The 25,449-nt window shown below is 46.0% G+C and overlaps 2 protein-coding genes across 2 annotated transcripts in view; one reads left to right on the forward strand and one right to left on the reverse strand.

The window, feature by feature from the left end:
• ESR2 (estrogen receptor 2) overlaps nucleotides 1–713 on the forward strand; it is a 59,447-nt gene extending 58,734 nt beyond the window's left edge. The window contains exon 11 of the mRNA XM_019632113.1: nucleotides 593–713. The gene's annotated coding sequence lies outside the window, so the exon portion shown is untranslated. The remainder of the gene's footprint in view (nucleotides 1–592) is intronic.
• The window catches only part of SYNE2 (spectrin repeat containing nuclear envelope protein 2), a 333,055-nt gene that overhangs the window by 1,168 nt on the left and 306,438 nt on the right, over nucleotides 1–25,449 (reverse strand). Inside the window, exons 94-109 of the mRNA XM_019632109.1 lie at nucleotides 20,621–20,783; nucleotides 15,100–15,287; nucleotides 14,433–14,583; nucleotides 13,921–14,103; nucleotides 12,350–12,487; nucleotides 11,314–11,508; nucleotides 9,865–10,147; nucleotides 9,267–9,335; nucleotides 8,238–8,377; nucleotides 6,032–6,143; nucleotides 5,129–5,331; nucleotides 3,931–4,131; nucleotides 2,938–3,066; nucleotides 1,605–1,796; nucleotides 723–809; nucleotides 181–227 (exon numbers count right to left, since the gene is read on the reverse strand). Of these exons, the coding sequence (XP_019487654.1) occupies nucleotides 181–227; nucleotides 723–809; nucleotides 1,605–1,796; nucleotides 2,938–3,066; nucleotides 3,931–4,131; nucleotides 5,129–5,331; nucleotides 6,032–6,143; nucleotides 8,238–8,377; nucleotides 9,267–9,335; nucleotides 9,865–10,147; nucleotides 11,314–11,508; nucleotides 12,350–12,487; nucleotides 13,921–14,103; nucleotides 14,433–14,583; nucleotides 15,100–15,287; nucleotides 20,621–20,783 (2,481 nt within the window). The remainder of the gene's footprint in view (nucleotides 1–180; nucleotides 228–722; nucleotides 810–1,604; nucleotides 1,797–2,937; nucleotides 3,067–3,930; nucleotides 4,132–5,128; nucleotides 5,332–6,031; nucleotides 6,144–8,237; nucleotides 8,378–9,266; nucleotides 9,336–9,864; nucleotides 10,148–11,313; nucleotides 11,509–12,349; nucleotides 12,488–13,920; nucleotides 14,104–14,432; nucleotides 14,584–15,099; nucleotides 15,288–20,620; nucleotides 20,784–25,449) is intronic.

Genomic DNA, 25,449 nt, shown 5'->3' on the forward strand with positions numbered 1-25,449 from the left:
TTACGTAGGTAAGACAACCAGGACTTGAGATTAAAATGGAGCCAGTGTGGGAACAGAAGCCCAGATCTTTCCAGGGGAAAGAAAACCAGGCTTTTTACAAAGACCTCGATAGTAGCAGTGGCAGGACTGGCGAGGTTGGTGGAACCGGGGAACTCAGTGCTGGGATGGCAGTGGCGTTACCTGCTGTCTGTCTTGTTCTTGCCTGTTGTAGTTCTCTCGCCTCCGAGCTGCTGGATAAAAATCATCCATTAGTGAGCCGAAGATATTTTGGTTCTGTCCATGATAAAACATTCTTCCTTCTTAAATTATAAACCTTCCTTAGGCTGGCTTCCTGACAAGCTTTTGAGACTAGAGTCATACATTTGAGATTCAACTCTATGAGGTAAGAAATAATTGGGTTAAATTAGCAAGAGTTTCATGTTCCAGTTTGTTGATCTGTTGTTAAGGGGGAGACCAGGAAGCCCCTTTAACAGTGCTAGAAGGGCCCCTATCTTTCACTTACTACAGCCTCAAAGAAGAGAGGCTGACTAGAAGACAACTTTTGAGTTAGATCTTTAAAAGTATATATGTATTTATTTACTTTAAATCTTAGGAGTAAGCCAGCAGGTTAAAGCACCTCTGTGCTGTCATGAATTATCTGAGGCCTTGGAGTCCCAAGTTCCTGTCATCTCTAAGATTTTTAAAAAACCAGTGTGGTCCTCACAGCAGAAAGGGGCTCTCACCTTTGCCTGGGGAGCTGGCACAGATGCGTCTGGAAGCTGGTCTCCAGCATCGACCTCGTCCAAGCCGAGCAGAGATGGGTCTGGGCTCTGAAATCCATACCCCAAGGGTTTAGTTCGGGGAAACAAGGTTCTGAATAGTCTCAAGAGCACAAAAACGTGCTTCCTGCAGAGTCTTCATTGCACCGCGCTTCCCTTCCCCCAGCTCAAATCTTTCCTGAAGAGGGGGCTCTTCAGCTGCTCTCGACCCCCACTTCAGCAGGGACATTTTCAGACAAAAGGGAACGTCAACCAGGCAAGCCCAGCCTCTTGCATTAAAAACCCATAGCCCACACTGGGGGAGGCTGAGGTCAGCAGGAGCAACGGGGACAGAAACAGCTGGAAGCTTGCTGGAGGTGCTGATGTGATCATGTGGCCATCAAGACACTACAGCCTTGGCTGTACAAGAGGAAACACTGGAGGGGCCGTGGTTTGGGTATCTCTTTGTTCTGAGTTGGAGCACATTTTAAAGAGCAGAAAGTAGACAAATGAGAGAGAGAGTGGTCAGAAGACAGCATTCAGGATAGAGAACTTGAAAATACGTCACGTGAGAAAAGTGAACGCTCGCGTCTGTTCGGCGTGGAGGCAGAAATGATAGAAAGGACAGAATTGTTTTTCATAATCCAGCCCTACTGATAGGAAGGTACACTTGCTGTCTTCGTACACATGACAAAACAGCGTCAGAGCGCATATGTACTTTGGTCACACAGCTAGAAAGGGGCCTGGCTGGAGACCCCACCCCCAGGGTGTGCTTCCGGCTTCCCTCCCACAGCAAGGCTGCAACACTGCTTCCCTGTTTGCATCGAAGGGGATGTCTTTATATTTACAAACTACAAGGAGACTCACCTGGCTTCCTTGCAAGGACATTAAGTCTTGGGACACTTGATCAAGTAGCTGTTTGAGTTTCTTCTCAATGACGTGTACCTTCTCCTCAGCCTCAATATAGTCTTCTCCGCGCCCCTTAATCAGGAGGCTGTCTGAAATCTCTTGTAAGGAGTTTACTTGAGGTTGACGTTCCATTAGCTCCTTTTCTAGTTGCTAAAATAAAAAACGTGTGTGAAACAGTCTGCTTATCCAAAAGGAAATGCGCGTGGTCAGATGAGGCTTTCTCAGTGCTCCATTCCAGAACCTTCTACGTGTTGTGCCTGCCTGTCCTTAAGGTTAGCATCCTTTAGATAGCAAGTTGGTCACAGCCTACCCCTATTTTTTTTATTCTTTCTCATTCTGGAGACAATTGTGATGCTAGAGGAGTTAGAGAAAAGAAGTGAGGGAAGACAAGTGCCCTTATCCACTAATGGCTGGAAGTCAGGGAAAATCTAACATAAATAAATTGAGAGAAGGCAGCTTAAGCATCCTATTTAGAAATATGGAGGTATCTGGTAAATCTGCTTATATTGTGGAGGGCTGTCATCTTGCTCACTGTCCAAGGTGGTAGCCACCAGACATCATGTGGCAATTTAAATTTAAATGAAAAGATCCATTTCAGTCACAATAGCCACATTTCAACTGCTCAGTAGCTACTTGTGGCTAGTAGTTATCACATTGGGCAGTGCGAATGTAGAACATTTTCATCATCACAAAGTTTGATGGGACCGTGCAGCTCTGGAGAGTGGGGCTTTACAAAGATTTTAGTACAAAAATCTGGTTTTTTAAATAACGACCAGCATTTGGATTAAATTGACAATATTTAAAGTTAAACCACATATAAATATATGGATAAAAATGTCACCTTGAGTGCAAATGAGGTCTTATGTTGGCTTGTGAAATAAATATCTGAAAACACAATTATCCTCCAAGAAGTAAGACTTTTTTTCTACGGTAGATATGGAAAACTCATATAGCTCCTCATGGCTGCAGACAAGTGAGCACCATATTTTCCCCCAAATGAGCTGTATTCACAAGGGAAAAAAATAACTTCAAATGGCCTGAGTTTCTCAGGATGCTGCTAAACACCTTTGTCCCCAGTTCCCAAGTCTTGCCGACTTCCTGCTCTCGGCCATAGCTCTTCAACCCTGCAGGCCATCCTGCGACAGGACCGCAAAGGGACGCTCAGGAGATGCCCACAGAACATGAGGCCAGAACACCACACTGGCACTGGGGTTCCCAGAGACACCAGCTGAGGCTAAGACCTGACAGAGGCCAGTGGTAGTGCAGAAACGCTTAGGAACTAGAAACTTACCATCAGTTCTTCCTGGCACTCCAGGAGAGCCTGGGGGTCTGCCTCTGGGTCAGTGACATGAGCCTTCTGCCTCCGGCTCTCGGCACTCGCTAACCACAGTAGCAGATTTTGACTCAGCTGATGGAAGTCCTTAAAAAAAACAACACACATCATAACAATGACCTTTCATAAAGCTAAGATGGAAGGTGTGCTTGCTGTTTCTAGTCCATCAGAGAGTCATTTGCTTTCTTGCCTTATCCAGTGAATAACAGGGCCCCAAAACAAGGAAAAGGGGAAACAGGGAGGGAGCACACACCTGGCACAGCCCCAGGAGGCACGATGAATTTTGCGAAGTGAAGTGCTGACAGAAAGGTGGGGCTTCAGGACGCCCCGCTCGATATTATACAGGAAGACCACACAAAGTACACGACACAGCTGCTGGGTTCAATGGCTAAGGGAGACAACCCAGCAGGACAGGCTGTGGCCCTGGGGCAGGGTTCCCTAGGATGGGGTCAGAGCTAACATGGACCGAGCATTTACTGTGTGTCAGGTGCTGGGCTACAATTACATGCATGCAGTCCTAAAATGATGCCTGTGAGGTAGGCACTCAAGTTATTCCCATTTTTCAGGTGAGAAAACTGAGGTCTAGACGATTTGCTCTAAGTTACACAGCTACTAAGGCTGGAGAGCTGGGTTAAAACTGCTCCTTGTTCCAGGGCCAGGTCTCTTAATCACTCTGCTATGTGGCCTTCCTGGCAAAAGGACAGAGATGGGGCAGTGCTGGGGTGGCATTCCTGACCCGCTGGATGGCTTGCTGGACCCTTACACTAGAAGTGGGCCTGGGCAACAGACCAGGAGATGGGGGTGGAATGGGGCTCTTTGTAAACAAATGGTAAAGCACACACGTTTCCTAACACAAGCCATATTTGGCTACACAAAAGCAGCCTAATGATGATAAAAATATCTGCTTCTCCTACCCACGTGGGCCTGGGGTGCCGGTTGTGGGCGGCGTACCTGGCACTGCATGACCGACTGCCGTAAGCCCTCTCTCCAGCTGTCCACCGCGCCCTGCGCCGTGTCCCAGTGCAGCCTCAGCTGGCCGACTCTATCCTGGAGCTCTCTGGACTCAGCGCTCCCAGTCTGCAGAAATTCCCTGCTGCTCAGGTTGACAGAGACCACTAAAGCCTTGTAGGTGTCAAAGGCTTTTAATATCTCCTAGCGCAGAAGAAAATATTGGGTGAGGTACTCTGAAGATAGTGATGTTGGCTTCATTTTGAACCTCAGGGGGGAACGGCTCTTCCAAACACTCCTCCAAGCTGTGGCCACAGAAACAAGAGTGACCTCGCCTGTGACTGGCTGGGAAGAGTCAGGTGAGGGAGTTGCCCTACAAGGTCAGTGAACTGGCCGGCTGGGCTGAGGGCAGAGGCCTGGCTCCTGGCCGGCCAACTCAACCAGACCCTGCTGGGCTCGCTGGCTCAGTAACATTTCTGGATCAGATTAAAAGTCTTCCAGATAAAGTACACATAGTTATCTTGCATTTGCCCCTTGGTATTACAGAAGTGGTGTTCCTCAGGATGAGTGATCACCCCTGACAGATTAATGCACAAGTAAAACTAAAATACAAATATGAAGACTGACTGCATCCCCCCAAACCCCTGCCCTGGGCCCTCTTAGGGGTGTAGGCTCATGCTCGGGGCCCCCCGAAGTGCAGCGCCCAAACTGCCCCTCCCTGGCCAGGCAGTCCAGTGGGGCAAGGGCTGATTGCGCAGGTGACAAATCCTAACCATGAAGTAGAATAACCGGATCAGGCTACAGAATCTGTCAGTAGGTGAGCTGGTCCTCCTCCCCACCTTCAAGTTGCCACCACCAGTCTGGACCAGGTACAGTCTGGGAGGGTGTTTTTAGGCTGCCTCTCAGTGGCCACTAGCACCTCCATCAGAGCCTACAGGGGCCTCTGATGTCAGATCTTTCCAGCACTGGGCACCCGAGCAACACCTCCCAGCTCGGTGCTGGGCTTTGGGGCCGTTTGTAGATGCTCCTTCTGAATGAAAATGAAGATTGGCATCCATGGCCTTGCCGGTTACAGAAGTGAAACGAAGAGACCGATGGCCACCACGCACCCTGTGCAGGCTGCCACCTCCCCGACAGACCTGATCCGCAGAGCGAGCATCTGCACCGCGCTCTGAATCCCTCTTGCCCTGCCCCCATTCACCTTCAGTCTCTTCACTCTGAGCTCCATTTCCTGGATATCAGAGGGCGGCTCTGCCATCTTGAATGTTTCTAGCTCGGCTTCAGTTTTTTTCAGCCAGGTGGTGATGTCGCTGATATCAGAGTTCAGCTGCTGCAAGTTTTGTTTTAATCTGAGTTTCTTGTGAAGTTCTTGTGCTTGAATCAGCTCCCATCTGTCAAAGGCACCTGGAATAAAAAGCCACCAGTGAAAAGAAGCAATTACATAAACAGTCCTTTGCCTCTGACTAATTCAGGGTCAGGGTGATAAGGCCTGTAGGGGACGCTCCCAGCCAGAGGCTCACCGCTTGGGAGTTGTCCCTTCCCCTGCAGTGTGGAATGGCATGTTTCCCAGGCTCTGGTTCAAGGCCAGTACCACCACACGCCCACCGAGGCTGGAATGAGGCGGGGCTCGGGGTGGGGGACCCAGCACGTCGCCCACATGCGCGCTGGTCCCTAGTTCAGCGTTTCAGTTCATGCAGGTTTTAGGGCGCTTTCTAACTCGAATAATCAAGTTAGTGCTGTCAGCTTGACTTTAGGCTTAGTTGAGTAATGGCTTTTGTAATCATTGAACTGGTCTTCTGAGCAGACACCTGACACAAATCTTTGATCATCACCTTCATGTCTGATCGTTACATACAAGTGAAGTCACTGAAACATGCACTTCATCATCTGAGGCTCATTCTATCCATATTTAAAGAATAGTTTTGAAAGTAAAGTGAACAGCCAGGGAATTTGTTCCTAACCATCAGCCAGCTGATTCTAAAATAACATTGGCTGAGTAGTCGGCCAATTCCTAATTAATGTTCTGTTGAGCAATGACTTAAATTCCTGACATACCCAAAATACAGACTCCACCTCTTTGAACGAGTGCCTGAGTTAACCGTACCTGACTGCTGCCCGGGCGGACTGGCCAGTGCCTCGTCGTCCTGCTGTGGGCTGCCATTCACAACTCTTGGGCCTTCTTTGCCACTGTCGGTGTCTGGAGACAGCAGCTTTACCTAGAATGAGCCAATTTTTTATGTTATCATCTATCAATTTTAAAAGCTGTCTGAAGAGTATCTTGGTTCATGTTAACAAGTAAGAGATGAGGATGTGGGAGCCCTATCCTTCCAAGGGTAACTTGCTGGTAAGAGAGGGACATTAGCGTATGGGTAGCATTTCTGAGCATGCAGAGCTGATGGCAGAAATAAAGCCTCAGCAAAGGCCCAGGGAGGGGGAAGCAGCGAGATGTCTGTAGGGAATAAAATGGCCTGATTTAATTTAAGGCTTCCTCACACTCTTCAAAGGAACCATGCAAAAAAGAATTAAAGCAACTGTTGAGCTCACCAGACTGCTATTGTGTAAGCGCTTTTATATTTGCACAGTGTTTTACAAAGTTGTAGCTGTCCCTTCCTGTCACTCTGTAGAGAGGTGGGCATTACAATAATGTAATGTAATCGGAAACACACAGAGGACAAATCTGCCTCCTAGGGTCGTTCATTACCAAGCATTTATCTTTCACTGCACAAACTGACTCTTCTGGTATCACAGAGCTGATTGGGCTATTATCTCTGGCCTTTCCAAAAATAAATGTGTCCTTTTTAGAAAAGCCAGGTTCTCTTTGGATTGTGTCCATATGGCCTATTTGTGTGGAATGAAAAAAAAACAACAACCCTTCAGATTTGTGGTGACATGCCTGGTTTCAGACCCCCAAAAAGGGATGAGCTTTTGAAAATGGCCAGGTGTGGAACATGAGCACAGCACCAGGAGAGGCCAAACCACATGGCCCTGGATATAAAGCAGAGGTGCTGGGGTCTCTCCCTCAGACTGTCAGGTCTTACCCTGCACCCAAGAGAGACATTAAAAATGACAACTGCTTGCTAAGCAAAAGGAAGAGTTCTGAATGGGCATGGACAGTCCATTATCAAATGACTCGGGTTTGACTATGTACAGGTAGAAACTCCAATTATCTAGGCATATTCACTCCTAGACACGGAGGGCACTCTGAGGACTAATCCAGTGAGGCTTACATTGCTTCTGGTTTCTCTATGAGATGACATTAAAAATGCACAAGACATTTTCATTTCAACTCACTCGCCATTAATTCTCTGTACTGAGAATGACCTGGGGCCAACGTTAAATCCTAGGCTGGCTAGCACCAACAGCTGCGTAGCCAGAGGCATGCCAGGGACTCATGTTGCCCGAGGGAAGTGTAACTAAGAAGGAACCATCACTGTTATAAATAACAAACCACATACATAGTAGTATGTAGTACTAATAATGGCGACCACTTCTGAGGGCCTTCCTCATATCTTCATACCCATGAATCCTAACAACAACAATGATGTCAGGTATGTTTATCCTCTGGTGAGGAAGACTTAAGGAGGTAAGGACAAGTGTTTATGGCTCTAGAGCAACGTGTTGGTAGGGCTAGGAATCAAACCCACGTCTATTCCATAACACAGTCAAACCATTCTGGATATGAAGTCATAATCTTTTGAATTGGATGTGTGGTCAAAAGGTAAATATAACCAAGGTTACTGGGCTGGCCAACTGGCTCAGTTGGTTAAGAGCTCGCTCAAGAGTGTGAGCTCTGAACAACAGGGTTGCCAGTTCGATTCCCGGCCCGAGCTGAGCTGCCACTGAGCTGCCAACAGGTGGCAGGATGGCTCAGCTATTAAAAAAAATATATACACACACACATACACACACACACACATATCTATCTATCTATCTATCTATCTATCTATCTATCTATCTATCTATCTATCTATCTATCTATCTATCCAAGGTATGGGAGCCCAGGAAAGCTTGCATCTCACTTCTCTACTATTTGCATGGATGACTGACTCAACAGTCATAGTCACTGTTATATCACGTCGACACACACAAAGATGGTTTTGGGTCACAAACTTATCTTTAACGCTAGTCAGTTTTGCCAGGGTTCTCATGAAATACGGACAGCTCAGTAGAAATACTGTCACTATGAGAAAACCAACTCAAAAGGTGCCTGGGGACTGAACACATGCAATATACACCAAAATCTCTCTCTAGGAAAATTTTAACTGTGACTCATGCACTTGGGTTATATTCCCAGTAGGGTCAAGACTTACATAGGCTGGCTTATAAGGGGTGCTGGAGTCTGAGGGGATGGGTTGTACATTCCTATCACCTCCCATTTGTTTGTAGCGATGCTTGGGACAGGAAGGACTGTCAGGAACATGCCATGAGTGGCCTTCAGAAATGGATTTACCTGAAACAAAAAAATAGCAAGTGACGGTCCATTCTCCCCAACCAAGGATTCATGTTGAGTTACACAAAAAGGTCATGGGTAACATGGCATCAGGTTACAGTATAACATGAGTTCTGCAGCTTTCCTTGCAAAGCATGCACATTTGCAAAATGTCAGTATGGCCCAGAAGGGAATGAAATGAGTCATGCAACTGAACAACGCTGGGCCTTCACTAGATGGGTTCACAATGGAGCACAACAAACATATGATTTGCTGCGGGATGAGTGGCGTTTTGGAGCCGGGGTCTCTAGTGCCGGGGACACTGGCAGAAAGCTGGGTCTGGGCGCCAAGAAGACCGAAGGCCTGTGAGGGGTGAGGGGAAGAGTGTCCATCAGGATGGACCTGGGGACCAAATGGCGGCTCACGCAGATGGGATGGGGCAGGGAATAACCATTAGAGCTGCAAGTCAAGTAAAGGAAGATCTCTTCTCCTGTGGAAATGCAACAGTACCTCTACCCCCACCGACTCACCCACCCACCCTCTTCCCAGGAAATCACCATAAGCAAGGAAATAGTTCCAAACCAAGCCACCATGAAGAAAGCTTGGCCCATGCTGAAGGACTCGAGTTAGATGGAGGGAACATAAAACACTTTAAAAGGCACCATGACAAATTCCCGTCTGCACAGGCCTGAGGGGATGGCATCGAGACTGCGCTGGTCTGGGCGGGGTTTTGTAGGGAGCACGCAGGTATGTGTGAGTACGGCAGTGTAAATACACCATGACACAAAGACCAAGGCGCATGGTGTCCACAGAAGGCAGAGGTCAGACATGACATGGGAGCGAGGTTTAGGATGCAGCGTGCGCCACAGGGTGCTGCCATGTTGAGACACATGCACGGGCAGGGGCCTACCAGAAGACGCTTTCAAAGTTTTTGTGGTCATTTTAAGATATGCCTCAGGATTTTCGGGGATTTCTACATCTGAAAAAGAATAATGTCATTTTCCTCACTGCAGGCGTCTGTAGATGAATGCCCAAGTATTAAGTTAAAACAGTAGAAACATTGCCATCTGGAAGGAGAAGAGTAACTACCCTTTTTCTGTTTTATTAAAAAGCTTTAAAAAACAAACACAAAACCAGGATTTTTTTCAGCCAACTCCTGTCTGAAGCAGTGGTGGGGGAGGGGCAGTGCACAGAGAGTGTGGAAACACTGACTCTACTGATACCCTGGAAAACGCAAGTGAAAAGCTCACTGATGAGCCAGAACCATCAGGGAATGGCCTTAATGTCCCAATGTGAATTTCGTTTTTTCCGCTTTCATCCCGCCTGTGATAGGAGTGAGCCAGCTCTCAGGTAAGGCCAAAGTGGGCAGGACAGAACATAGGAAGCCACTGGAAGTCTGGGTCAGCCATAGACTGGACTCTTGAGCATCAAGAGTTGGCCATGTTGCTAAGGTGCTAAAAACAGAGCCAAACGGGTCATTCCAAGGGCTTTGGAAGCCCGGCCGTTACCTGACAGCGCACTGTAGTATGGGCCCTCCTCGTCTTCTTCGTGAGAGGAGGAGCCCCCCACGTCACCTGTGTGATCCCACTCCAGAGGGATGGAGTCCACGCTGACAGGGGTCTCGCAGCCAGACCGCTCAGGCCCTGGTGCCGGCGGCACTAGATGACAAAGGGACTGAGGAGACGAGGGCTCTTCCATTTCTCTCCTTTTACGCCAAGAGTCACTCTGAATCTCTCTGGGGTCTTCCATGTCTGTTTCATTCTCAGAGGCCTCCTTTTCATCTTCCAAGCCCTAAAACAGTGTATCTGGTTTTCAGAATTAACCAAATCACAGGCTATTGCAGTTATGAGGAGTACTAGGAGTCTGCCTGTCTAGCAGCTCCTGAAAATGGCACTGATCAGCATTTCTGAGGAAGCTTTAAAAAGAACCATGTTCCTAGGCCTTGTGCGTGGCTGTTTCAATTTAGACTATCTTGTAGGGGGCCTAGAATCCGTATTTACCAAAACTCTACATTCTTTTCTAGGAAAAAACCTTCAGTTTGATAATCGAAGTTAAACAACTTTATCTAGAAGATAAAGAAACGGAGGCCCAAGTTTCACTGATGGTTAAAATGGTAGGTTCCTCCAAGAATCAGAAAAATAAAAAAAATTTTTTTAAGGCCATTAGAATGTTCTGAGTAAGAGTCACTTTCAAGGACCATATGTGCCAAGTTCTTTCTTTTTTATCCCTAATCTTATTGCTCAGAATACAGAATCTTATTCTCCCTGTGTTATGACTAAGAAAAACGACTACAAATTGCTATATTTAAAAATGAGAGTAATATGTAGGTAATCTTTGAGGCTATATCCGAAAAAGAAATTATGTTTGAAGTTGGCCAGTTGGAGACACAAAAAAGTAAAGGTGGCCAGTTGTACTGGTCAATGGTCATCATTAAAGCTTCTGGCATACAAAGGTCATGAACTTTGAATAATGGTCTTAACTCCACCTGAATTCCCAAAAGGCCCCTTTGTCAAGGGAAAATATCACAGATGCTTTCAAAAGATGGTACTTCTGGCATTTCATTGATAAGAACAAAACACCAGAAAGGCTCAAATGTTAAAAGCTCCCAGACACTAAGATAGAGGAAAATGCCAATACATCCCCAAGTTAATGCTGTTAGCAAAACCAGAACAGTTATCAACGGAGTAGCAACACATGCCACAAAAGCCCTGTACCGAGGAACATCTGAAAAACATGTAAGAGAGGCAAGAACTTTCAGAGGTGCCATTCTTGCCACTGGGACACAGGAGCTTCTAAGTAATTGTGGCTCTGTGTTAATAAGAGTGGAAATAGAATTCAACATGGCTTTTTTTTTTTCTCCTAATCATAAATCACTGTTAACCATTCCATGATGATAAGTCTGGTCAAACATCAAGTCTGATGGTCCAGAAGCCCTCTGCGGGTGGCATTCCCCTTACCGGAGCATGGGAGGTCAGCCGCCGGTGGAATCGGGAGACCCTGCCGAATACTTCCTGACAGTACCGGTGGAGTTCCTCCAACTCGTCTTCAATCAGCACGGCATCTAGCGGCTCGCTCTTCTGAATTAGCTGCTCCCCAAAAACGATGAGCTGGTCAATCTTGTTGGTATTTAATGTAATTTCCTGTTGGAAACCCTATTTAGAATATGAGAAAGGATTTCAAAGAAAGAAAATTTCTCTGAGGATTGAGACAATCTCTGTTTTTTATATCAAGACCACAGAAAAAGCACCAAAAGGTCATTATTGTTTTGTTCCTTCACCTACTATTCTAGCTCCATCAATTTTTAACAGGGTAACAGATTTACTAATTTAAAAACGACTGTACATATTTCCCCCTCCCCCTTCTGGGCGCTGACTTTTCCAATTAAAATAATTCTAGAAGTTTGACATGGATGGACATTTACGGTTGTTAGATGTGAGGGAGAGAAGAACTTGTCTTATTGACACTTGGCAGAAACAGAAAATTTCCCATAGTAAGTCACCAATGGGCATTTGTTTGCTTCTGCTGGCATGCAATAATGTTCATTAGTGCCATTATTTTAGGGAAAACAAATTGCCATTTCTCAGCCTCTTGTAAAATCTAGTCAAGGAGGGAATGATGTGAGATTCAAGGGTAATACAGGTGATTTGTAACAGTGCGAGAGGAGAAGGTATCTGTTCTTGGCCTCACATGTTGCACTCAGACCTGAGTGCTGGAGAAACAGCATCTTATGAACTTCTGTGTGACCTAAAGGGTGTTCTCTCCTTGGGTGATTACAATGACAAAGAGGAAAAAAGGGCCTCGTTCCAATGACCTCTTGGCTGTAAGGAACAGTATCCTTGCTCGTGGTAACCCAGCTGCACACAGGTGGATACAGCCTGGCGGCTTCAACAGTTCTGGAATCTGCTCTCAGGGTATCAGGTGAAATTTGTGCTTGGCCAGCTCTCCTCTGCAAAGCTGCATTCTTTTAAGAGGAGCTAAGGGAGCAGGCCTTACGTTCAGCTGGCGCATCTTGTCGTCGGCGTCGCTCTCGGAGAAGTGCTCCACGTTGGTCAGCTGCAGGTCCATCTCCGTGAGCCACACCAGAATGCTTTCCCTGGTCCCCTCAAATTCTTCCCTTTGATTGGTGAAATGCTGCAAAAAGGGGAGAAAAATCACGTTTATGTTGATGGCAGAAGGAGAGTTCAGGTAGACAGCAAGGTCATTTCTGGCTGAAAGGAAGGGGTGCCTGGAATACTCAGAGAGAAACTTCTGGTGGGGACCATGGTGGGGACCATGATAGGCATTCAGGGGCCAGAGTGGGGTCGGGAGCCTGGGTCTGGCCCTGGCTGTGTGACACCAAACAAGTTCCCCAACTTCTCTGGGTTTCAGCATCTTCCCCAGCAAGTGAGGCTATGGGAATGTTGCCTATGATCTCTAAGGTCCTTGCAGCATTTGAAATTCTGTAATTCTCTAGTCTAAGCCAGTGGTTTTCCCAGCGTGTCCTTTGAAGAAGCCCCTCAAAGTCCAAGCCAAGCTCCTTGCCTGTTTTTACCCATTAGCCATCCGTGGAAGCTTTTGCTTGACAGAAGGGCTGAGTAGCTTCAAGATGGAAAAGTACTGATCTCAGGGTTGAGCCTGGACTAGTGCCCCGTTTGCCTTTACTGATGTCATTTTGACTGTGTTTCCTCAGAGATGACCTAGAGGAGATTCATCACCTCCAGGTAAGGATGCCTCTCAAGTTACCACCTCATAGATGGGCAGCGGGTTCTCAGACAAATGCAGCATTTAGTGCCAAATGGAGGTTTAAACTGGTCACACATCAGCAGGAAATAAATTAATGCAAGGGGGTTGTCTGGAAAAGTCTCCAATTTCTTCCTGAGAGGGTTAAAAAAACCAAAACAGCCCAGGTTTTCATCTTCTTAGAATGGTTTCAAGAGTGTTCTGCCCTGAGAACAGATGCGGGTATTAAAACGACTTCCTGCAGACAGTGCACACCACTCCGGGCAGTTTACACCTGGACTCACAAAGGCTGACACAGCACCTCTGCTGAATTATAGAAACCTGAGGTGAATGTTTACATTAAAAAAATCAAGCCCAACCTTTGAGGTTTGTCAGTGTGCTCTGAAATTCAGATGATAATCGCTGTCCCTAACCTCCACAGTGCAGAGGGGGCTTTGTCCATGTTCCTCGTGGTGCCAGAGCGAACGGGACACAGAAAAGCAGACAGAAGGGCCAAAAGGGGCTGTTTCCAGGCTTAGAGGGCCACACCCAGTGACGACAGCGCCCACCTCTGGGCAGTGTGAGCCAACGTGCACACCTAAGTTGGGCTACAGAAGTCGAAAAAAGAGATGTGTTTGGTAACACAAATCACATAAACAGGCTCTGCCTAAAGAAGCCTGTTCTTAGGCAAAAGAAAGCTTTAAAAAAATTAAAAGCTGGCAGCTTTAAGCTTCAACAACAGGGAGGGCTGTGATGGAATCTTAGGCCTTCAATGAAATCTACCCGTGGCTTTCTTACAAGCCTGATATCGCATATCACTTCTCCCCAAACATCTACAAATAACCCGATGACGTAGAGAAGGTTACTCTGAGTCTCCGCAGGATGGCCGTGACCCGCTTCTGGAGGTTGTCCCAGCGCTGGTTGCCCTCGTGGACCATCTGCTTGAGGCGGCTGGCCGTGTCGGTGCGGTTCTCGCGGGCCAGCCGCCGGTACTGCTTGTTGATGAGCTCCAGCTGCGTGAGCCTCTCATGGATCTGTCGCTGGAAGGCCTGCGTCACACAGAAGAACCCGTCAGTGCAAGGACACCCCCTTCCAAACCCCAAACGACCCATTTCAAGTGGTTAATCCCTAAACTGACATGGCCACAGAGGGCTGGCTTCACCTGTTCCTCTGACGCTAGTAAAGAACAGGCTTTCGTTCACTGCGTGCCAGCTGGCATAAATCGGTAACGCAAAGCTGTCTTAGCAGCTGATGGCAGGTTGTGGATGGGCCCTGGGCAGAGGTGGGGGAAGCCAGCCTCTTAAGGGAAGTCATTCCAGCAGCTGCTGAGCCCGCTGCTGGCTTGGTTATCAGGAACTGGGCTGGAAAGGGTCTTTACCTCAAACCTCTTCAGCTCTTCTTTGGCGTTTGTGTACAAGACTTCTGAGGAATTTGGGTAGGCTGCAATCCTCTCAGAGGACTTGAGCCAGTCTTCAAAGCGGGAGTAATCATCTAAAAACTTCTGCCACAGGCGCCACGTCTCCTCAATTCTGACAGGAAGAAAGCAACTTACTACTAGCCATCCATTTCAACCAGAGTTTTGTATTTTTTTTTTCCCCCCTCTCTTGACTAGTGTCATTCCCAGACCTCTAGCACTGGCACTATTTAGGGGGAGAGACCCTGATACCCCTTCCAAGAAATAACCAGGGACACTGCGTCTTGTTCAGGACACCCTTCTGGGAGTGCCAAGCTCAGAGCTCCGGCTTCACAGAGGTTAACCAACAGGAGACAGGGCTTCCTCCATTACTTTATGTTGAGGACACAGAAGTACAGTGGCCAGCCATGGATACAGCCCGAGGCACAAGAGAGCTGGGGAAAGACATTACCCCAATTATATTTTTCTTGAATAATTTCTTTAATAAGCACTGGTCACACTTACTGAGCCTTCTCTGCCAATACCCTTTGAAGTGAAGTGAACAGGACACAGTTACTGTTATTTAGGTCAGAAGGATATACCAAATTCGGCTGAGCACATTGCAAACATTTAGGCGCTGCTCGGTTCTTACTTCATTCGCCGTTCCATCGACATGGCGCAAATGTTCCTCCAGCGTCTGTCCAGGCTTCTGGTGGTCTGCTGGATGGAGTCACACTCCGTCTCGTTGGCACAGGCATCAGAGTCATGCAGGAGGACATCGCAGATGTTAAACACAGACTCCACACCTGCACTGTGCTGCTCAATGTCTCGCTGCAGGTCCTGCAATGACAGCAGAGTAAGAAGCACCGTAAGGTCAGGGTGGTGGTGGTGGGAGGGTCGGCATCAAAGGATCTCCACCCCCCTCCCCATCTCCCAGCCCAGGGGACACCGACAGTCCTGGGTGCATGTCCAGCTTGGAATCAGCCTAAGCACTGGCAACAACTGAGATAATTTGTTGAACTTACTATGTGAGGGGGTGGGAACAGTGGGGAACCCTCCCCTGAGAGCCCCCCACCCCATAGACTCTGGGGAGGCATGGGATCTTCTCTATACCAACTGATCCCAAGGACTTCCAAGTTAGACTTGGCTTTGGGGAGGCCTTCCTTGGAAAATCAAGTTTTCAGCAGGCTCTAAAACTTGAGCAACATTTTTAACAACTTTTACAGGTAACAGAACTCTTAAATCTACTAAGACCTTTGTGCTATCTTCACTCACATCCCAGGTTGTGGATACAGCTGCACGGTGACCCCAATCTAGGGCTCCACAGCCCCAGGGAACAATTCAGGGGTAGAGACCCTGCCCCCACCTCCCCCACTGATGGGGTCCAGTCAAGCTCAAAAGGGGACAGGATCTCTGAAGTCTTGTCCTGTGATGGTGATAGTGGTACAGTTCCCTGACTCAGGAAAAAGAATGCATGAGGAAATGCATGGTTGTAAGAAAAAATGGAAAACCTTTTAAAGAATAAACATGGTATGTTCAGTTATTACCCAGAGAATACTTCCGTCTGCACACTGGTGGGGGGAGAGGGGAGAGGGGGGAGAGGAGGAGCTTGTTTATTTTGCCACGCTGGATGACTTAGGCTTCTCCTGATATCCAGATTCTGTGATAGGTGACGTGCGACCACAGCACTAATCTTAGGATCCAAATTACATTGTGAAATAACAAAACCAAAGTTAAATGAGCTGCTATTAATTGTATTAAAGTTCCCTGGATTCAACAAAATTCAGTGCACAGGAGGAAATTACTTTATAAACAGTGCCTGCCACTATCTACACAAAGGCAGTGTCAAGTTCATACAGGTCACCTCAATATTGAATAATTTTGAAGATTACTACTATTGTATTACAAGATAGGATTAATATTTTCTTACTTTGCTTCTGATAAATGCACAGGATCATTCTGTGCCCAAGTGGATATGAGAGAATAAAATGCTAACACTCAAACCGAATTTTAAATCAAGCTGTTCTTAACACAGATCCTGCTTTAAAGTAAGCACCTCATAAAGTTATATTCAGAAGAAAACGTGGTTTGTAGCTTATCATTCTGTATATCCTGTGAAAAGAGATGTGCAGAATGATGTTTTTTTAAGCTCTGCAGCCCAGGATAAAGGTCTGAAATGCTGCAATGGTAGAGGTCTTCCTGGGATCAGTGTGAGGACTGGCTTTAAGATGATTAGATTTATAGCAGAATTCCAGTTTTAAGAAGTCTTACTGGTTCACAGAATTGTCACAGGCTTTCCTAAAATTTACCCATGTTGATAAACACCCCTTTTAACTTTGTCGAAATAATACATGAGGAACCCTAACACTGGTGCTAATTTTAATTCAAAAACGGTACCTGCCCCTGACCTCACTTGGCTTCATCTGGGCGGGAGCTGGTTGAAAAGCACCGAGACAGCCTCGTCTACAGATAAACATGAATGCCATGTATTTTAATAGACACTTTGCAATTACTCCACATTATTTACTCAGCTTATATTGAAGAAAACAGCTAAAGAACGCTGATTAATAATACACAGGGTGAATGATAACAAGAATTGAGTTCTATTACAACTTATAAGACTATCAACATCTTGGTTAAAAAAAACGTCCAAAAATGTTCAAAGTTTACAAAACAAACTTCTACACCACCATGGAATGGCCGACTGATATTGTAGCATGAACTAATTACCTTGTAAAATATAAAATAATATGGTGGGCCATATCTAAAAACGCAAAGCATGAAACTGCTAGACGAGTGACATTTTGCAAAGTGAAATAGTCCTACCACCGGTAGGCATGAGTTTGCAGAGTGATTAGATTTCAAAACTGTTCACATGTAATCTGAAGAAGTGGACTTCAGAAACAACATGAAACAATATGAAAGGCTTTTGCCAACAGTGCTGGAAACAGGCTCCTGTTCGGTTTCTGTTTCTGCTACTGAGCAGGTGACACAGGGCACTGGAGCTGGGAGGGCATGGGCAGTGAGAGCAGATGGGAGGAGACATGAAACCAGAGCCCAGAATGCAACCAGGAAGAAGGAGTACACAAAAGAACTAGAAAAATAAGAGAAAGGAGGAAAAGAAGAAAACCAGGCTGAGGGGGCAGAAAATCACATGAGTGGGACCTGGTGGTGGTTCCGAAATGTGTCCTTAGGAGTAGCTGAGGGTGGGGAGTGAGTCTGTCACGGTGGCCTTGGGGAGTGGTCTTAGGGGCTGGTGTGAAGCTGAGCTGGCCCGCTGGGGAGGGTGCTGTTGATAACGACAGAATGGAAGGGGACTGACAATTCCCCCTAGGCCACCACCTGGAACCGCCCAGGGAACCAGGGAAACCAAAGAAAACAAGGGTGATGCTGAAGACTCAATAAAAGTGGTTCCTGATTTAAAAGCGTCACAAAGGTTGCAGTTCCTTTACATTTTGAAGATGACATATTCCACAGGAACAACCATACAACCTTTATCACCTAAAGGAATTCTACGTAAAAGTGGAGAAACAAAAAGGACTCTTATAAAGTCTGACCTTCCCACGCCGGAGCCTCAAGGACATTACAATGAAGACCCAGGGACACCTGGCTCTTAATCACTTTTGGGGGCTGACGGCATTTATAAAATGCTGATCTGAGGTGATCTAGGTGACCTGAGGTGTTCAGGTTTTATCTCTGGAGGCAATCAAGCAATTTATTATATTTAATTAGCGACAGAACACAGGTAAGGTTTTTTTAAATGGCCCATACATAATTTTTTAGTGTGATATATTTCTGTTTCTAGTGTCTTTGAGATGACGCGTTTAAGGCCTGGGCTTAGTATAATAAACACAAAGTAATTTTTTTTTCCCACAAAAATACTAAAAGCTTCCTTAGAACATCAGTGGTATGCAAAATATTGTCTTCCGCCTCACCCCCCTGCCAAAGAACCTGTGAATATGCTAGGTTCCATGGCAAAGGAGAATTAAGGTTGCAAATCGGCTGACCTTAAAATCGGGAGACTATCCTGAATTATTCGGGTGGGCCCAATATAATCCCAACGGTCCTTAAAAGTGGAAGAGGGAGATAGAAGAGTCCAAGGGAGAAGTGACCATGGAAGAAAGGCACAGAGAGATGCAATTTGCTGGCTTTGAAGATGGAGGAAGGGGCCATGAGCCAAGAAATGAGGGAGGCCCCTAGAAGCGGGAAAGGACAAAGAAATGGGTTCTTCCCTAGGGCCCCATAAAGGGGCTCAGCCCTGCTGACACCTTGATCTCAGCCCTGTGTCAGATTTCTGACCAGAGCTGTAAATTAATAAATTTGCGTTAAGATGCTAAATGTGTGATAATTTGTTATAGCAGCCGAAGAGAACTAATATGATATCTAACTTCTTTATAGTAATGGTAAGGTCCTGAACGCCAACTGCGGTTTTTCTTTCTTTCTTTTTTTTTTTTTTGTAACCAAAGGATAAGAATTCCATGATCGTGATTCTGAATTTTATAAAGCAGGAACCTTCAAATCAACCAAATTGAAATTAAGTACCATTTTAGTACAGGAATAAACAAAGCCAAGAGAGTGGCAGCTACTCCAAATTATACGCTTTTGGGAATAAATTTCCTGCAATTAATGATGTTTTGTCATACTTCAGATTTATAAAATGTTAACACACACATTAATTAGTCTCTGCCACCATCCAGTCATTCTTTAAGAGAAACAATGTTATAAGCTTCTGTACTATTTATCTGAAAAAAATTCACCACTCAGGGTACATGGTTATTTGTAAGGCCTTATCTATTAAGAGACTGTTCAAGAAATTCATCCTAGTGGATCAAACTTGTAAATAAAGCTGAGAACGTTTAATATATATATGTGACTCCACCAAGAAAGGCATTAAAATCTCTGCAATGTCCATTAACATAGTCCTTACATCAATATTCATTTGTCCACAAAGCAATGACAGAATTTAGATGACCGCAATGAAAAAGACATGTTTAAGTTTTTGAGGCTAAGTGGAAAAACCAGTATTTCTACTTTGTAGCATCGCTAAATCATACTAATTTGAAAATTAGAGAATAGGCATTATTTAAACTATAATAGTTAACAGACTGAATAAAGATCTAAGTCAAGAGGAATATCAAATACTTAGCTCTATTTCATGGTAGCATGAGATGTCACTTATTACCATTAAAAGGACTGACTTGGACTCAAGAGAATTTATCGTCAAGGGGAGGCCTCTGCCCTGAATTTGGTGAAAAAGATTCAGGCACCAATCCTGTCTCTAAGCAGCTGGTGAATCTCAGTGTGTTGACAGACAACAAGCACCAAGGCTTTGGAGCTAACGTGAAGAAAACAGATCTGAGTATGAGACCCTGATGACAACCATATTGCTTATATGGTCAAAACAGAATCTGCTCACGGGTCTGAGAAAAACAGAGGTGAAGGAAAGCTACTGAAGGAATCACATAAACTTACCTACTTTACCAATAAAGACCAGCTCACGTACTGCATATGAGAATGAGCATGTGAATGTGAGCCCATGGAGGGCAGGGACGTGGATCTGATAAGTCAGTGGTATCATGACGCACCCACCAGGTTAGTGTGATGATAAACCCTGGCCAGACTCGGTGGTTTTCAAACAGGAATTTCCAGGATTGGCTCAGAGGGCACGTGACTGATGACAGAAATGCAGAGAGCCTCCCAGGAGAGGCTTCCTAAGCTGTTGGCCCAAGCATGCTCCTTACTACACCTCTTTTTGTTTGATATATATATTTTAAACTCTATCAGACACACAGAGTATTATCCCATGAAAACCTTCCTTGGTTAGAACAATTACTTTTCTTTCAATTCATACCCTCCCAAAACTTATATTAACAAAAACAAAACAAAGATCAAAGTTAAAAAATAATACAAAATAAAAAACCTTATTTGCCACTAAGATTAAGGTCTGTATCTTAAACATTATTCGAAGTGTTTCAGAAAGAACTATGTGAGTGATGGTGGGAGGGTGGACACACATACAAGAACACGGATAGGCAGTCAGTTTTCTCTGGGGAAAAAACCCCGTTATTATGAAATGTGAACATGCTCCAACACACAGCCAATATGGGGAAGGTTCAAGTCGGCAGGTATCATGCACACCTACACTCTTACAAAAGCTCGCTTCTCATCCCCACCTGCTGCTCGGCGAGCCTCTTCTGGATCTCCTGGTCATCACAGACATCATAAACAACAGGTTTCGAAAGCTCCGATTCAATTCGAGCCAACCAGGTACGAAGGTTGCTCATGTTTTTGTCTAGCTGCTGAATAAATGCAAAGGTCTCCTTCAGCTTCTTCACCCTAAACATATTTGCAGGAAAAAAAGAGGTGGAAAACAAAAGCACAACGTTTAGTGGTGAGAATGCACCCACAAGGGTGGTGTTGGATAGAAAGCAACCTACTCATTGGTCATTGATTTTATAGCAGAACAACTCTCCCTAGATAGGAGTTTTCACAGAATAGGTGACACTTTATAATATTGCTGTTTTAGGTGATGTTTAAGTGGACTAAGCAAATACGAAGTCCTTTTATTCCCAGAGTGAGATCCCCTGAGGCCCAGTCCATCTTTCTGGGGCTCCAGAGGGCAGCTGAGACGCCATTTCTCTCTCTCTAGGTTAAATAACCACATTTGGCTTCTTCTCTGTTTCTGCCTTGAGGATCCCCGAGACTGCAGCAGCCAGTGACCTTCCCTGATGGGGTGAAGATGTCACATGCCGCTCATGTGGTGGCATTTGGCCCAAGATGCCTCTCATGGGAGCTTCCTCTTAAGCAAGCACAGAATATGTGCCAAACCCCACCACATTCAGTCTGAGGGGTTGAGGGTGCTGTATGCATAGAACCAGCCTGCCTGGGGCAGCTCTGTCAGCCAAAAAGATAATTTGCAAGCACAGTTCTAAACCCATCTACCTCACCAATCTACCTGACTTGGCATGGAGTGGATCTGAACTAACACACACGATGTCAGTATATTTGGTGAGCTCATTGATATGTCAACATACCGTTAAGGGAAAATGACATAGCTGCTAGGGAAAAAAATCTTTATATAGATCCTGAAATAAAATGCTTCCATAAACTGCTTTCATGAAAGTCTTAAAGTAGAGTGAGTGAGGGCTCGTTCTGAAGATCTGTGGGATTTTTGGTGAATTCCAGAGACTTGAAGTAATGGCTATAGTGGAAAAGTTCCCGTTTACCAATACGCATGTTACGAGGTGCTGTCAGAGCTCCATCCCATGGCACTAGGAAGAAAAACTGGGCACTAACTCGCAGGAAGCCTACTGCACTCCCCACCAGCATCTCTTCCTTGACTGCATGTGAATAGCCTACCAACCTCCTTGCCTTCCTACCCACCTTCGGCTCTGTAGCTGAAGTGTACATTCTAGAGGGTAAGTGATCCACACTCAAACCTTCCGCAGTCCTCGCCCTACCCTGACACACCAGTTTAATCCCCCAACTTTTCAGGTTCTCGAGCGGTCAGTGGCCTCTCTGCCTCCAACCCTGCACTCTGCAAAGCGGCTTCTCATCCCTTCTCCTGGAGCGTCTACCACTGCCCCTTGTCCCCGTGCTCCCACAGCACCCGGGCCCTGCAGCTCTGTGTTGTGCCTGCAGCCTTCATTCACCATGGGCCCATCACACGCTGTGTGGAGCCTGCTCGCTTTGCATGCACGGCACCTCTCACCCTGCCTGGTGGGCAGGAGCTGTCAACAAACCTTTATTGAATGAATGCATGTGTATAAGAGTTCCACTACAAGTTATTTAAGCAGACCACAGAGTTGTATGTATTTGTCTTAATTTTTTTTTTGCATCCTACAATCGACCAAGTCAACCCTGGGATTTCTAGCTCCAGCTCTATTACCAGCTAGTTTGATGAGTTAGGGAAAATCCTTTTACCTCAAGCACGCTCATCTGCAGGAGGCCTCTGAGGTCCCTCAAGCTTTGGGGAGGTGGGAGCATCCAGGGGAAGGTAATGCCAGAACGCTGAAGCTGAGTAGACCTGGGTTTCTAGGTCCCATTTACAATCTATGAGCTGTGCGCCCCTGCAAGAAACCTAACTTCCCTGATTCCCAGTTTCCTTGTCATCTGAAAAATTATCCACCCTGCAGGTGGTTGTGAGACAGAAACAAAAGGATGCACTTAAAGCCTCTGGCACAGAGTAAATGCTCAACAGAATATTAGCTCTTATTACTACTAACTGGGGTTACATGATGCTACAACAGTGCCCCATTTATGTGGCATTGGACCTCACAGAGTCCTTTCATAAATATTTCATTCTCAGCATTGCCATGAGGTAGGCAGGCTTAGATGTAGACTGTGGAGTCTGGTGGTGAAGAACGCAGACTTTGTAGTCAGGGCCTGGGTTTGAATCCCGGCTCTGTGTAATCTCATCTGTAAAACTGTCAACAGTAGTCAGTACCTTCCTTCACTGGATGGCTGAGGGGGTTGAATGAGATACAAACACATGAAAGGCGTTTGGCATGGTGCCTAACTGAGACAAATGCCTAGAAACTATGGTCATGATGATTTTCAGGGGGGTATGTTTTCCAAATTATACTCTTACTGCAAACACCAGAAGGAGGAGGTCCCTTCAAAGCCATTGATGATTTATTAAAAAGGAAGTAACAGAAGCTGGGGTCGCTGGATGCAGCTGGAACCCAGATCACTCCTTTGCTCCTGTGGCTTTAGAGGTACACCCTCCTCACCCCAATGTCTCACTACCCTGCCTGCCCAGGGACCAGAAAGCACACTCCAATGCCAGGGCGGCTGGGAAGCCCAGGCCTCATGGGACAAGGAGTCTTCCGCACAGTTCTCAAGGGGCTACCCTCTTATAAGGCCCTGAGAGCTTCCCTGCTAGGTGGGGAGAGGCGCGCAGGCCCAAAGCCCCTGCACAGCCTTCCTGCCTCCCCTTCTGTTTTCTTCCCGGGAAGGCAGCCCCCCACTGCTTCCTCCAGCACCTGACCCTATTCCATCCTAAGGATTCCGGCCTCTTCATTTTGAAAAGAAGAGGGTTGAACGCAAGTTTTTAAATGAAGGGAGCTAACAAGCAACAACATCGCCTGGGCACAAAAAATACAGAGATGCAGTGATCTTGAATCCTGTTAATCCTGGGGGGGGGGTGTAATAAGCAGAGGGGGGAGTATGCAGAAGGTGGAGGAAGTATTTGCATGGCTTCCCCAGGACCATGGTATCCAACATGGAGGGCTCAACACAAACCAGTGGTGTGTGGGGATAAAATATTAGACTTTCTATTGTTTGCCCATTCTTTCTTAAATTTCTACATTGGGTCTGCTTTATAATTTACAAACTTTATTACAAAAAATGGGACATGTATAGAACATGCTGACATCTACCTGTGCCAGGCCTGTTGTGCATACATGCAACTCATTAATCCTCACAAATCCTATGGGGGCACTATTAGTAACCCCAGATGACAGATGAAGCAACAGAGGCACTGAGATTAAAAAACCTGCCCCAATCACATGGTCATTAAGTGACAGAGACAGGATTCCAACCCGGGCAGCCTGGCCTGGAGCTGCTGTCTTAGGCACTTTGCTCGCGGCATCACACACACACCTGCATGATGCTTAATGTGCACATAACTGAGGGTACGGGATGGTTTTCATTGCTGTCAGGGCACATGACCAGAAGTCTCGACTCCTGTCTCCAGGATACACTAGGGGGTAGGAGCCTGTCCACCAAGTGCTGCATTTTGGGTATCCACGTTTGACCCTCCGTGATTTCCTTTCAATAAACATTTAACCATTTGCTTTGTCTGGGGTCCTGTGCAAATCCTGAGGATTAAAGATATTTGAAAATAGGTCTTTTTCCCAAAGAGCTAATGATCTAATTTCAATCTAATTTGGACATTATAATACAAGATAGGCGGTACTCAATATCTTCTGAAAGAGTAAATGATGTTCACTTATACCTTCAAATTTGTCTTTTTCATACAAGAGGTGGCCATGTTATATATTAAAGATCAGAGCACCTCCAAGCCATCTTGCCACGACAATATGCTGCCCCACTAGGAGCCACACATGCTCCTGAACCTTGTGTTCCATATCCGGCAAGTGAAGGACTGACAGACAAGCACACAAATCACGCGCACGGTTAGGGCAAATTAAAGAGGAGGCAGGGTGGGAACAGAAGAAAAGAAGGTCGCCAGGAAGCTACAAAACATCCATCCAGTCTGGATTTAACCTGCTTCTCGGTCCCAACCTCTGACAGAAGGCGTAATATCCAAAAATGTGCGGTGATAGAAACAAATGTTGTTCCTCAGATAATCATGTTACAGCTTACTCTAGGACCCATCTGATGTACTGCCGAATTTGTAGCGTTCTGTTCTGTACAGACAATGAGATCTAATTATCACCTTCCCCAGGTCAGGAAGTACACGTCACTTGCCAACCCAGGCAGCCGACCTGCACTTTAGGCCTCGTTAATACTGCTCTTGAAAAAGTTGAAATCTTGAGCTAATTCTGGGAAACAGGAAACCCATTCAGGGACCAGGCTGTAACATAGGCAGCAGCCCTAGCACTGCATTACACCCACCACTGAGGCAGGTATTTCTGAGGCTCGTCACCTCTGCACTTGCCTGTTTTACCAGGGGTGCTCAACGGACAGTGTTCACATACACACATTTCAACAAATCCTATTTCTCCAGGAAAAAAAGGAGCATGAGTTCCTGAGCCAGATTCCGGTTCCGAGGATTGGGGGGGAAAAAAAAATTTAGGTGCAAAGGGGAAGTTTTTTCCACCCATGTGTCCTATTTTATATGGAACCAAACAAGAAGAGAATTTTTGCCTAAGAGTAGCTACAAATCAGAAGTTCTCCTGTGGGGGCTGTGGGTAGAAATACAGAAAATAATGGAGGCAAGCAAAGTTTTTCTTTTATCTTAACTAGCAATGGATCAGAATATAATACTTAGGAACCCTGTTGTCCCTCTAAAACTAACAAAATCAAGCCCCTTTAG

The sequence above is a fragment of the Hipposideros armiger genome, unplaced genomic scaffold, assembly GCF_001890085.2.
Source record: "Hipposideros armiger isolate ML-2016 unplaced genomic scaffold, ASM189008v1 scaffold_1074, whole genome shotgun sequence".
NCBI lineage: Eukaryota > Metazoa > Chordata > Mammalia > Chiroptera > Hipposideridae > Hipposideros > Hipposideros armiger.